At 46.6% G+C, this 14,951-nt stretch overlaps 1 protein-coding gene across 1 annotated transcript; it reads left to right on the top strand.

Annotated features, from left to right (window-relative positions):
- The first annotated feature begins 476 nt into the window (after positions 1 to 476).
- On the top strand, positions 477 to 10,068 carry LOC138769381 (phospholipase A2 inhibitor and Ly6/PLAUR domain-containing protein-like). Its single transcript, XM_069947805.1, has 5 exons — positions 477 to 553; positions 2,829 to 2,942; positions 6,050 to 6,196; positions 6,700 to 6,840; positions 9,812 to 10,068. The coding sequence occupies exons 1-5, from the start codon at positions 502 to 504 to the stop codon at positions 9,991 to 9,993; spliced, it is 636 nt and encodes a 211-aa protein (XP_069803906.1). The 5' UTR covers positions 477 to 501; the 3' UTR covers positions 9,994 to 10,068.
- Positions 10,069 to 14,951: the final 4,883 nt, after the last annotated feature.

The raw sequence follows: 14,951 nt of genomic DNA, 5'->3' as shown, positions 1-14,951 counted from the left end.
TTTAAGCACAAGGAGGGAAATGCAAAAAAGTAAATTGGCCCAGTCCTCTAAGGGGTTAATAAAAAATCATTCTCATTTTCATTTTCTGACCACTACAATTTTGTCTCTTTTCGGTCTATGAAGCTTTTATCGGCACCATCTGAATTTTTTAGCCCTTTTTATTACAATTTTTGTGGGATGTCATGTGACCAAATTCTGGATATAGCCTAATATCGACCACCATAGTTCGTACCAAGGATCTATGATAACTACACTACTCCCATGGTCCCATGAGTAAGAAGATCAGGCCGCACCTCTGACAACTCTCCCCACTAACACCTATAAACTACAACATAATAAAACTAGTTTACATAAAATTATAAGCCAAAAAGTCTCAGATGACTTTTATATTTATTTTTTTGATTTCCTCACCGGCCCCTCCCTGTATATACCTATATATATATGAGCGCCCCGTCTACACATTGCTGGATACCAAGATACCAAAGAAGAGAAGACATCATCATGCCGTCCGTCCTTGGAATCCTCACCATTCTCTCAGCGCTGGCAGCAACAGGTACATTTTATAGATGTAGCAGAGCTGAATTTGTCACCTTCTTTTGTGTTCATCTGCCAGTACCTCACCCTGACCCTGTGCCCCCTGCCAGTACCTCACCCTGAACCTGTTCAACCTGCCAGTACCTCACCCTGACCCTGTGCCCCCTGCCAGTACCTCACCCTGAACCTGTGCCCCCTGCCAGTACCTCACCCTGAACCTGTGCCCCCTGCCAGTACCTCACCCTGAACCTGTGCCCCCTGCCAGTACCTCACCCTGAACCTGTGCCCCCTGCCAGTACCTCACCCTGACCCTGTGCCCCCTGCCAGTACCTCACCCTGAACCTGTGCCCCGGCCAGTACCTCACCCTGACCCCCCTGCCAGTACCTCACCCTGACCCTGTGCCCCCTGCCAGTACCTCACCCTGAACCTGTGCCCCCTGCCAGTACCTCACCCTGAGCCTGTGCCCCCTGCCAATACCTCACCCTGAACCTGTGGCCCGGCCAGTACCTCACCCTGACCCTGTGCCCCCTGCCAGTACCTCACCCTGACCCTGTGCCCCCTGCCTGTACCTCACCCTGAACCTGTGCCCCCTGCCAGTACCTCACCATGAACCTGTGCCCCCTGCCAGTACCATACCCTGAACCTGTGCCCCCTGCCAGTACCTCACCCTGACCCTGTGCCCCCTGCTAGTACCTCACCTTGAAGCTGTGCCCCTTGCCAGTACCTCACCCTGAAGCTGTGCCCCCTGCCAATACCTTACCCTGAACCTGTGCCCCCTGCCAGTACCTCACCTTGAACCTATGCCCCCTACCAGTACCTCACCCTGATCCTGTGCCCCCTGCCAGTACCTCACCCTGACCCTGTGCCCCCTGCCAGTACCTCACCCTGAACCTGTGCCCCCTGCCAGTACCTCACCCTTACCCTGTGCCCCCTGCCAGTACCTCACCCTGAACCTGTGCCCCCTGCCAGTACCTCACCCTGACCCTGTGCCCCCTGCCAGTACCTCACCCTGAACCTGTGCCCCCTGCTAGTACCTCACCCTGACCCCCCTGGCAGTACCTCATTCTAACCCTGTGCCCCCTGCCAGTACCTCACCCTGTGCCCGCTACCAGTACCTCACCCTTAACCTGTGCCCCCTGCCAGTACCTCACCCTGAACCTGTGCCCCCTTCCAGTACCTCACCCTGAACCTGTGCCCCCTGCCAGTACCTCACCCTGATCCGGTGCCCCCTGCCAGTACCTCACCCTGAACCTGTGCCCCCTGCTAGTACCTCACCCAGACCCCTCTGCCAGTACCTTATCATGGGCCCGTGCCCCCTGCCAGTACCTCACCCTGAACCTGTGCCCCTTGCCAGTACCTCACCCTGACCCTGTGCCCCCTGCCAGTACCTCACCCTGACCCCCCTGCCAGTACCTTACCATGGGCCTGTGCCCCCTGCCAGTACCTCACCCTGAACCTGTGCCCCCTGCCAGTACCTCACCCTGAACCTGTGCCCCCTGCTAGTACCTCACCCTTACCCCCCTGCCAGTACCTCACCCTGAACCTGTGACACCTTTCCTGATTCTTCTGAATGGACCTAACTCTGACACCCGGCTGCCAACCTACTCTCCCCAGCAGCAGTCCCATCCCTTTGCAGATGATCCTGCCATACACTGCAAAACACTGCAAGAAGCAGACAACTCCATACAGCTCCAGACAGCTCTATAGTGGCCACGCTGGGTTACTGCAGCACAGCTCCCTTTCAATGGAATGAAGGCTGAGCTGCAGTTACCCAGCTTGGCCACTACACGGTGTATGGAGCTGTTTCACTGTGCATACATACACCACAGCTCTGACAAACAGCTGATCAGTGGGGGTGCTCGGTATTAGCTATCCATAGATCTAATATTGATGACCTATCAATTATTGCCTGAAAAAAAAAAAACCTAAACAAGAAAGTATTATCATACTACACATCTGACAGTCTCCAAACTGCAGGGCTGCTTGTCTCCTCTTCCTGCTCACTCATCCCCCTTGGCCCCTCCCCCCTCCATAGGTTATAATGGGACTCAGCAAACCCGTCTTTACTTTGCTGCTCTGTAATGAAGACGACTTTGCCTGATAATGTACAGATAAGAAGTGAGGGGGGAGGCTGGGAAACAACAGGAAGTACAGAAAGAGGCTTCTTTGCCTAATAAAACCTATTACAGAGTTTCTTATAATGGCTTGTACTATTGATTTCTGCAAAAAAAAATGTAAATGACAGAATTACACATTAAGTATTGGGAAATCTCTATAATTCATGTATTTGCAGGCCGAGCTCTCTCATGTGTGGAGTGTAAGGATTCTTCCACCACATGCTCTGGTTCCAGCGTGACCTGTGCTCCGGGCCTTGTGTGCGGATCTACATACGGAGAAACCATCATCGGTGAGTTAATTTTTTATTCTGAATAACATTTAGAACAGATGAAACAAACATTTAGAAACAGCTGGATATGTGATATATAAGTTACTGTACAGTATAGCAGCATGTGGTATATAATGTATAGTAACTGTATAACCCTGATAACACAGCAGCAGCTGGATATGTGATATATAAGTTACTGTACAGTATAGCAGCATGTGGTATATAATGTATAGTAACTGTATAACCCTGATAACACAGCAGCAGCTGGATATGTGATATATAAGTTACTGTACAGTATAGCAGCATGTGGTATATAATGTATAGTAACTTTGTAACCCTGATAACACAGCAGCAGCTGGATATGTGATATATAAGTTACTGTACAGTATAGCAATCAGCATGTGGAGTATAATGTACAGTAACTGTATAACCCTGATAACACAGCAGCTGGATATGTGATATATAAGTTACTGTACAGTATAGCAGCATGTGGTATATAATGTATAGTAACTGTATAACCCTGATAACACAGCAGCTGGATATGTGATATATAAGTTACTGTACAGTATAGCAGCATGTGGTGTATAATGTATAGTAACTGTATAACCCTGATAACACAGGAGCTGGATATGTGATATATAAGTTACTGTACAGTATAGAAATCAGCATGTGGTATATAATGTATAGTAACTGTATAACCCTGATAACACAGCAGCTGGATATGTGATATATAAGTTACTGTACAGTATAGCAATCAGTATGTGGTGTATAATGTATAGTAACTGTATAACCCTGATAACACAGCAGCTGGATATGTGATATATAAGTTACTGTACAGTATAGCAGCATGTGGTGTATAATGTATAGTAACTGTATAACCCTGATAACAGCAGCTGGATATGTGATATATAAGTTACTGTACAGTATAGCAGCATGTGGTATATAATGTATAGTAACTGTATAACCCTGATAACACAGCAGCTGGATATGTGATATATAAGTTACTGTACAGTATAGCAATCAGTATGTGGTGTATAATGTATAGTAACTGTATAACCCTAATAACACAGCAGCTGGATATGTGATATATAAGTTACTGTACAGTATAGCAGCATGTGGTGTATAATGTATAGTAACTGTATAACCCTGATAACACTGCAGCAGCTGGATATGTGATATATAAGTTACTGTACAGTATAGCAGCATGTGGTATATAATGTATAGTAACTGTATAACCCTGATAACACAGCAGCTGGATATGTGATATATAATAGATAAGCAGGGCTGCTGTCAGAGGTCTGTGTGGTCACATGACAGCAATGGGGAAGGGCGGGTTAGTTCAGCATAGACCAATCAGGAAGTGAGAATGAAATAGCTGTACAGGAGGAAAGTGACAGAAACTTTTCTATACAGCAGTGTGAATGGAGGAGTGTAAGTGCAGGCACATTATAGCAGCAGTGTGTATAGCTGAGTGTATGTACAGGCACATCATAGCAGCAGTGTGTATAACTGAGTGTGAGTGCAGCAGGGCCGATTCTGGGGTCTCTGCCGCCTGAGGCAAACCTCAGGCGGCCGCCCCCGAGTGATGGCCGGCATCGCCCCCCTCTGACGTCCCCCCACCCCCCCCCCCCAGCCAGCAGCTAACCTGTCCCACGCCGCAGCCGGCCCGCGCTCTCCGCTGTCTCCACATCCCGTCAGGTCCCGCGACGTCACCCTGCAGCTGTCACGGACCTCCAGGCTGTGGTGAGTGAGTGGGGTGATTGGGTCGCGCGGGGCGGACCCGAGCGACCCGATCACCCCAGCACGTCCCCCACCGACCCCGGGCACTCACCACAGCCTGGAGCTCCGTGACAGCTGTAGGGTGACATCGCAGGACCTGACGGGATGTGGAGAGCGCGGGCGACGGGACAGGTGAGCGGCCGCTGTCATTTTTGATACTTAACAAAAATGACAGCAGGGGGGACATAATGCCGCCCCCTGCCGGACCTCAAAATCTGCCGCCTGAGGCGGAAGGCTCATTCCGCCTCATGGCAGAAGCGGGCCTGGAGTGCAGGCACAATATAGCAGCAGTGTGTATAGCTGAGTGTGAGTGCATGTACATTATAGCAGCAGTTTGTATAGCTGAGTGAGTGCAGGCATGTTATAGCAGCAGTCTGTATAGCTGAGTGTGAGTGCAGGCACATTATAGCAGCAGCAGTGTGTACAGCTGAGTGTAAGTGCAGGCACATTATAGCAGCAGTGTGTATAGCTGAGGCACATTATAGCAGCAGTGTGCATAGCTGAGTGTAAGTGCAGGCACATTATAGCAGCAATGGAGAGAATGGGAAACACAAGGGCTGACAGACTGCAGGGAGCATGAAGGAATGAGCAGGACAGATGTGGGCACATAAATGCCGTGCTCTCTGTCCGGGGAGAGAGGGGTTACAGCTATTAAGTGATTACCTCCACAGTCCTGTCCCCTGATGTAAGCCCCAGTCTGAAGTGGATCTGCTATGATTTGGAAGGGACACTTCCTGGGTCAGAGTACAGGGCTGTAGACCCCGCTATGCAGACCATGCCCCTCCCCCACTCCCCCTCCCACCCAGTACAGGGAGCTCTTAAACCAAAGCAATGCTCTTACACCAAATCACAATTTTGAATAACTGTGAGCTCTTAAACCAAAGTTACTTAATCCAAGTTACTCTTAAACCAAGGTACCACTGTGTAGATATATTGTATATGTGTGTGTATGTGTTTGTTTGATAAAGTTTGTTAAAGCAGCGATCAAATGGTTCATGGCTTAGGATCACTCCGGCCGTAGCCTGAAAGCTGCGTGTAACACATTGTAAGGCTTGGTTCACATCACAATTTTGCAATCCGTGTAACTGTATCCGTTTGGTCCATTTCTTTTATAATGTAAGTCAATAGAAAGCGGATCAAACCATATGGCGTACACCAGCATCCGTTTTTTCATAGAACGGATACATTAACGGATAGCAAAATCGTGATGTGAACCTGGGGGTGATCAGCTGATCACTGCACCTGCTTCTATATAACAAGCGGTTGTCTAGGTGAATGCGTAGTGTATCCGGTACATCTTCCTTAGGGTCAGACCTTCAGAAGATAATCTCCTTTGTGTCCATTCACAGGTGGTCAGACTTTTAAGAATGTCTTGAGGTCGTGCGCACCTACAAATGAGTGTTCCTTAAAGGGGAACATTGACTTGAGTCCATCGAAAATCCGGATGGTCACGACTTGTTGTGAGACGGATAACTGTACTCCTGAGGGTCCTGAATGTAAGTCGCTCACTCTGAAGATGTCACATTGACTATATACAGGCACAAACATGGTGGTCACTGGTAAGGAGGAAATGACCCTCCCATCTATCCCATCCTCCCCTGTGCCCTCCGTAGTTATCCTCCCCACCCCAATGTACTCACCCCTCCCCCACCCTTCTGTAATTAAAAAATTACCCATCAGTGCTGTACACCGACGTCTCTTCTTCCTGTCTGCGAGGACACAATAGACGTCACTTGTGCTTCGGGGTGCAGAGGGAGAGAGCGACCTCTTGTGGCTGGAGGCATAATGCTGCCTGTGGCCATAAGAGTAATTGGCAGGGCGAGGAGCAAATGGCTCCTCGCTCGCTCAATCTACAGTGCTGCATTTATCTGTAAGTGTTGATCCGGAGCACATACAGTTAAAAGGCTGGACCCAAGACGTGGTGGCCGAGTGGGCTATATTCTGCTATGTTACACCCTATATAATACACAGTTCTCTTTCCCTCTCCTCTCCATCATAGATGTCCCCATCAGCTCTCAGCCCAACGGTGTGGAGTGTCCGTTCTGCGTGAATATATTAAGCTCCACCTGTCAGTCGTCAGCAACCATAAAGTGCACAGGACAGGAGAACCGATGTCTCCATGCCACAGCAGAAACAACAGGTGACTCGTCTACAGCTTCTCTAGTTCTATTATTTCACCTTAAAGGGGTTATCCAGCACTACAAAACATGGCCACTCGTCCCCTTCTCTTGTCTCCAGATTGGGTGGGGTTCGGAACTCACTTCCATTGAAGTAAATGAAGCTTAATTGCAAACCCCACCTGACCTGGAGAGGGGGAAACGTGGCCATGTTTTTGTAGCACTGGAAAACTCCTTTAACCTTTAAAGGGATTATCCAGTGCTACAAAAGCATGGCCGCCTTCTTCCAGAGACAGCAGCACTCTTGTCTCCAGGTCAGGTGCGGTTTGCAATTGAGCTCCATTCACTTCAATGGAACAGAGTTACAAAACCTGCCCCCCAACCTGGAGACAAGAGCGGTGCTGTCTCTGGAAGAAGGCGGACATATTTTTGTAGTGCCAGATAACCCCTTTAAGGCCACAGACAATTTTTGGTTTAGCATTTTAGTTTTTTCCTCCTTGTCTTTGAAAGGCCGTATCGCCTTCGTTTTTTTCCCCTACAGACCCATACGAGCCCTTATCTTCTGCAACACCAATTGTACTTTGTGGGAGTCGGTACGATTACAGCGATAAACATTCTATTTTATTTTACTACTTTTATGGTGAGTTCACACCTACAGAATCTGCAGCTGATTTTCTGCTGCAGATTTCAGTTAAATAACTGAACACAGCATCAGATTTGATGCTGTGTTCAGTTATTTAACTGAAATCTGCTGCAGAAAATCAGCTGCAGATCCTGTAGGTGTGAACGCACCCTTAAAAAATAAAAATGTAAAATAAATAGATAAATAAGGCCGGGTTCACACTGCAGTTTTTCAGTCCGTTTAATGTAAACATTTTATGCTTTTTTTTTCTTTCTATTTTTTTAGCGTACACAAAAGCGTTGTTGACCACGTTTCTGTGTACGTTAAAAGTCATTTTAAAACGGGTATGCTAAGCGGACAGCAAAAACGCAGTGTGAACCCGGCCTAAGTGCGCTTAAAATTGCTCTATTCTGACTCTTATAACGCTTTTTATCCTTCAGTCTGTAGGGCGTATATGCCACTTTTTGATCACTTTTTATTAAAGTTTTTTTCTGGGATGTAACGTCAGCAGCAGTTTTGCATTTCAGGATTTTTTTGCACTTACGCCGTTTACCGTGTGAGATCTGGATGGGGATAATTTAATAGTTTGGGTGAGTCCGCATGCGGTGATACCAAATAGGTTTATTATTTATTTTGTTTATATTTTTTATTTAAACAAATAGGAAAGGGGGTGTTGATTTATATGTTTATTTTATATATATATATATATATATATATATATATATTTTTTTTTTTTTTTTTATTTTATTTTTTTTTTTGCAGCCTCCCCCTGTGGGACTTCTATGAGCAATACTATGATTGCTCATAGGGATCTGTGCAGTATACATGTACTGCATTGATCCATGATTCTGCACTCGCTTGCTTCAGCCTGAAGCAATCGCTGATGCCGGGCAGACTGGGAGGCCTCGGGCTGCACTGACAATGGATTAGATCCCCAAAATCTTGCTGCGGGAAGCCTATCTGGACCAATGTGCCACCAATGACCCAGGCCATTTAAATGCAGCTGTCAGTTTTGACAAAGGCATCTAAATGGTTAAATGGCCAGTACTGGTGATCACTCCATGTCAGCTATCAGTGGCAGCACCCATCTACTGACTGACTGGAGCTGCCTGGTATATAGACGGGAGCCATCTCCTCTTTACCCACACAGAGGCACACATTTACCTCCTGTGTCCTTACAGGGTTAAAATAAGTTTCCAATTTACCAGGGCAGATTCTTCATGAATAAATGTCGGTTAGTTTCATAAAACTACATCCAATCAGAGCTGACAATGCTGGACTATAGAAGGACACACCCCCTATTGGTAACACCCAGTTGGTTATTCAGTCATACATTTCTAGTAAGAATTACAGCGGATCGGCACATCACACAGCTACAGGAATAGGTGATCCACAATGGCTCTATCACAGGGAATACAACAATGTACAGAAAGAAACCCCTTAGGAGTGGTGACGGGTCCCCTTTAATAACCCTCATATTTTTGTACTATTATTATTCCTGAACATTTATTAAACATTGAACATTTAGTATATTAACTTATTCAGCTTGTTTTTAACAACAACAATAATAATAATAATAATAATAATAATAATAATAATAATAAACAGCAGCTCACCAGGTAAATCCATATTAAAGGGGTACTCCAATGAATATATTTTTTCTTTAAAATAAACTGGTGTCAGAAAGTTATATAGAGTTGTGATTTACTTCTATTTAAAAATCTCCAGTCTTCCAGTACTTATCAGCTGCTGTATGTCCTGCAGGAGGTGTCATATTCTTTCCAGTCTGACACAGTGCTCTCTGCTGCCACCTCTGTACATGTCAGGAACTGTCCAGAGCAGGGGAAGTTTTCTCCAGGGATTCTGCATAGCTGCCTTTGCTTTGCCTCCCTTCTCTTCTATAGCTCTATGTAGCTATTGTTGATCCATACTTGATGCCAGAGATACAGCACTGGTATAGCATCCAGGAGAGTGCAGGGAGGAAGTGTACAGGCCCTATCAGATCGATATATATAGCGAGGAGTAAGGACTTTTACACATGTTCCGTGTTTCACAGATTTCCACGGGAACTCCACGTCAGACCTTCCACAAACAGCCCGTCCGTGAAACACAGAACGTCTGTACGGCCTTCGTGCTGTATGCAAATTCCTTTTGTATTGCTGCCATCTTGTGGCCAGAGCTGGTAGCACACATTTCTTCCCATACAAGTAATAATAAACCAATCACACCCACCGCTGTCTCCGTTACCCATAAAGGATAGTGAAATCCTGTGGACACTAGAATGGTGGGATTTTAACTCCCCTGAACATTTTGTGGAATTTGATGAATTTTTGTAGAATTTTTGATTTACTATAACCATAAAATCTCCGCAGGAGTGGGAGGAATCCTTCAAGGGTGCACAACAGAGAGTTTCTGTGGTCTGGGCAGCGGATCTGTGAATATTGGAGAAACAGCAGTGAAAGTGAAGTTTGAATGCAGCGGTGGAAGAAGCGTCCAGATGGGCGTCCTGACTGCGGCCGTTGTGTGTCTCCTACTCCTGACATGGCCGCTCTAACAGGTGTACAGAGCCGGAGCTGATGTCACTGTCAGATCTGCAGCTTATTTTCCAATAAACCTTATAGTGAATAAACCAGCGACTGTGGTGGATTGTAAGGACATTGCTCCCAATAGTGTGCAGCATAACTAACAATTTGTGAAACAGACTTAGGCTGCGTTCACACTACGTATATTTCAGTCAGTATAATTCAGTCAGTATTGCAACCAAAACCAGGAGTGGATTAAAAACACAGAAAGGCTCTGTTCACACAATGTTGAAATTGAGTGGATGGCCGCCATATAACAGTAAATAACGGCCATTATTATTTTAATATAACAGCCGTTGTTCTAAAATAACAGCAAATATTTGCCACTAAATGGCGGCCGTCCACTCAATTTCAGCATTGTGTGAACAGATCCTTTCTGCGTTTTTAATCCACTCCTGGTTTTGGTTGCAATACTGACTGAAATATACGTAGTGTGAACCCAGCCTTAAAGGGGAACTCCAGCGAAAAAAAAATCTCTTTCAAATCAGCTGGTGTCAGAAACTTATACAGATTTGGAATTTACTTCTATTAAAAAATCTCCAGTCTTCCAGTACTTATCAGCTGCTGTATGTCCTGCAGGAAGTGGTGTATTTTCTCCAGTCTGACACAGTGCTCTCTGCTGCCACCTCTGTCCATGTCAGGAACTGTCCAGAGCAGCAGCAAAGCCCCATAGAAAATCTCTTCTGCTCTGGACAGTTCCTGACATGGACAGAGGTGGCAGCAGAGAGCACTACACCACTTCCTACAGAACATACAGCAGCTGACAAGTACAGGAAGACTGGAGATTTTCAAACAGAAGTAAATTAGTGTAGTATATAGTGCAGAGCTGTGTGTGTAGTATATAGGGCAGAGCTGTGTTTAGTATATAGAGCAGAGCTGTGTGTATAGTATATAGCAGTGATTTTCAACCAGTGTGCCGCGGGGAAAGTTCCCCAAACTATGGTGCCCCTGTGAAACAGGAGAAAACAATGGGGGAGAGAAACCTGGGGATGGGGGAAAAACAGGGGAGAGAAGCAGGGGGGAGAGAAGTATGGTGGAGAGAAGCACAGGAGAGAAGCAGGGGGGAGAAGTATGGTGGAGAGAAGCACAGGAGAGAAGCATGGGGGAGAAGTATGGTGGAGAGAAGCACAGGAGAGAAGCATGGGGGAGAAGTATGGTGGAGAGAAGCACAGGAGAAAAGTAGGGGGGAGAAGTATGGTGGAGAGAAGCACAGGAGAGAAGCATGGGGGAGAAGTATGGTGGAGAGAAGCACAGGAGAGAAGCATGGGGGAGAAGTATGGTGGAGAGAAGCACAGGAGAGAAGCATGGGGGAGAAGTATGGTGGAGAGAAGCACAGGAGAAAAGTAGGGGGGAGAAGTATGGTGGAGAGAAGCACAGGAGAGAAGCATGGGGGAGAAGTATGGTGGAGAGAAGCACAGGAGAGAAGCATGGGGGAGAAGTATGGTGGAGAGAAGCACAGGAGAAAAGTAGGGGGGAGAAGTATGGTGGAGAGAAGCATGGGGGAGAAGCAGGGGGAAGAAGTATGGTGGAGAGAAGCACAGGAGAGAAGTAGGGGGGAGAAGTATGGTGGAGAGAAGCACAGGAGAGAAGTAGGGGGGAGAAGTATGGTGGACAGAAGTTTAGAATCATTTACATTTAGAATCTATATTATTAACTATATGTATAATATGTACAGTTTTAGTGTCATTTTGTGCCATTTTGGTTGGTGGTGTGCCCCGGGATTTTTTAAGTATAAAAAGTGTGCCGTGGCTCAAAAAAGGTTGAAAATCACTGATATATAGTGCAGAGCTGTGTGTGTAGTATACAGAGCAGAGCTGTGTGTGTAGTATATAGAGCAGAGCTGTGTGTAGTATATAGTGCAGAGCTGTGTGTGTAGTATATAGAGCAGAGCTGTGTGTGTAGTATATAGAGCAGAGCTGTGTGTGTAGTATATAGAGCAGAGCTGTGTGTGTAGTATATAGAGCAGAGCTGTGTGTGTAGTATATAGAGCAGAGCTGTGTGTGTAGTATGTAGAGCAGAGCTGTGTGTGTAGTATATAGAGCAGAGCTGTGTATGTAGTATACAGAGCAGAGCTGTGTGTGTAGTATATAGAGCAGAGCTGTGTGTGTAGTATATAGAGCAGAGCTGTGTGTGTAGTATATAGAGCAGAGCTGTGTGTGTAGTATATAGAGCAGAGCTGTGTGTAGTATATAGTGCAGAGCTGTGTGTGTAGTATATAGAGCAGAGCTGTGTGTGTAGTATATAGAGCAGAGCTGTGTGTGTAGTATATAGAGCAGAGCTGTGTGTGTAGTATATAGAGCAGAGCTGTGTGTGTAGTATATAGAGCAGAGCTGTGTGTGTAGTATGTAGTGCAGAGCTGTGTGTGTAGTATGTAGTGCAGAGCTGTGTGTGTAGTATATAGAGCAGAGCTGTGTGTGTAGTATATAGAGCAGAGCTGTGTGTGTAGTATGTAGTGCAGAGCTGTGTGTGTAGTATGCAGTGCAGAGCTGTGTGTGTAGTATATAGAGCCAGGGCCGGCCTTTGGGGTGTGCGACCTGTGCGCTTGCACAGGGCGCATCACTCCCGGCCAGCTGGGGGGCGTTCAGGCAGAGCGCTCCCCTAGCTGTCCGCCCGGCGCCCTCCTCCAGTGCCTGTTCCTCCCGGGCTCCCCTCTGCCTTCTCATGGGCGCCGTGTACTGTCCTATCAATCTTGTGACCGCAAGCAGAGCAGTGCTTGCGGTCACAAGACTGATCAAACAGTACGCCTACAGCTGACGCGCTCCCTGGGGATTCCCCAGCAGAGCACGCATCAGTGACCTCAGCGTCAGCCAGCGTCCTTGTACTTCCGGCACAGGCGCACGCTGAGGTCACTGGTGTGTGCGGTGCCGGGGACATGCCCAGAGAGCGCGCATCGGCCGGGGGCGATGCAGAAGACGAGAGCCGCGGCGTGGGAGCGAGATGTTAGGTGAGTTATGTGTTTTTGTTTTTTCAATCTGCACAAAGGAGGCAGACAACATAAAGGGGCAATGTATATGGGGCAGACAACATAAAGGGGCAATCTATATGGGGCAGACAACATAAAGGGGCAATCTATATGGGGCAGACAACATAAAGGGGCAATCTATATGGGGCAGACAACATAAAGGGGCAATGTATATGGGGCACACAACATAAAGGGGCAATGTATATGGGGCAGACAACATAAAGGGGCAATCTATAAGGGGGCAGACAACATAAGGGGGCAATCTATAAAGGGGAAGACAACATAAGGGGGCAATCTATAAAGGGGCAGACAACATAAAGGGGCAATCTATAAGGGGGAGACAACATAAGGGGGCAATCTATAAGGGGGGAGACAACATAAGGGGGCAATCTATAAGGGGGGAGACAACATAAGGGGGCAATCTATAAGGGGGGAGACAACATAAAGGGGCAATCTATAAGGGGGGAGACAACATAAGGGGGCAATCTATAAAGGGGCAGACAACATAAAGGGGCAATCTATAAGGGGGCAGACAACAAAGGGGCAATCTATAAGGGGGGGACAACATAAGGGGGAGACAACATAATGGGGCAATCTATAAGGGAGACAACATAAGGGGGATGGACAACACAGGGGGGGCCATCTACAAGGGAATGGACAACACGGGTGCCATTTATAAGGGGGTCAACACGGGGGCTATCTGTAAGGGGGACTACAAAGAGGGGGCCATCTATAAGGGAGGGCTACAAAGAGGGGGCCATCTATAAGGGAGGGCTACAAAGAGGGGTACCATATACTATAGGGGGGACTACACAGAGGGGGGTTCTCAAGGAGATGCACATGGGGTCATATATAGGGAAGACTGAACAAGGGGCCATCTATAAGGAGGCTGAATAGAGGGGGGGCCATATACTAGAGGGGGATCACATAGTGTCAGCCTACTCACTAAATGAGGGTGTAAAGGGGCCGATACAGATGTGCAGTGTGTAGAGAGATGAGGATGGTGCCAGAGTGAGGAGCCTAATATATTTGTCTAGCAGATTCTGTGGATTCGTGGTTGGAGAATGGCCCAGGGCAGAAGAAGAAGAAAATTAAAGGGGAACAACTCTGATCAGAGAAGACGTCCCCTGTGAGTCACTTGATATAACTGCACTCTAATGTATATGGTGTACAGAACCTGTGTAGAGCTGTGTCCACCTCTATATGACTGGATGAGGTGATAGTGATCTATGTACAGTGGATTATTCAGTAGTGGCAGCAGTGTTAGTCAGTATGCGGTGGTATTAGTCAGTATGTGGTGGTGTTAATCAGTATGTGGTGGTAATATGGATTTAGTATACCGGATTGGGTCAGCAACAATATAGTGGTGATGGTGATGGTAGTGGTTGTGGTGTGGTGGTAATATTTCCCCCTTGTATACTAGTATTATTGGTAATATTGGTCTCAGTATACAGGATTTGGGCAGTAACAGTATAGCAGTAATATGTATGGTGATAATATTTCCTTCTTTATACTGGTATTATTGTTAATACTGGATATATATACCCCCCCCCCCTAATAGCATCGCTTGTTCGAGGAGGGGGCCCAGTCATCAGCTGTTGCATTATCCACAACCAGCTGTCAGCTAGATGTATGTAAGTGCAAGTATATGTATATAGATAATGCATTTTCAATGTATAGGTGTGCATGTGTGTGTACTGGAGGTTTATATATGCATAATGTGTGTTTAAATATGTGTGACATTGCATATGTTTGTACTATATAATGTGTATGGGGGGTGTACTGTTATATAATGTGTTTGTAGTGTGTGTTCTGTTATATAATGTATTTTCAATGTGTAGGTGTGCTTGTGTGTGTACTGGATACTACTTCCCCCTCCAGCCATACACACAACTACTACATGGCTGGGAGAAGTAGTAGTTGTGTGTATGGCTGGAGGGGGAAGTACTAGTTGTGTGTATGGCTGGA

This window comes from Dendropsophus ebraccatus, chromosome 12 (assembly GCF_027789765.1).
Source record: "Dendropsophus ebraccatus isolate aDenEbr1 chromosome 12, aDenEbr1.pat, whole genome shotgun sequence".
In the NCBI taxonomy this organism is placed as follows: domain Eukaryota; kingdom Metazoa; phylum Chordata; class Amphibia; order Anura; family Hylidae; genus Dendropsophus; species Dendropsophus ebraccatus.
Note: the sequence above shows the minus strand (reverse complement) of the source record. Positions and strands in the feature narration are given on the sequence as shown.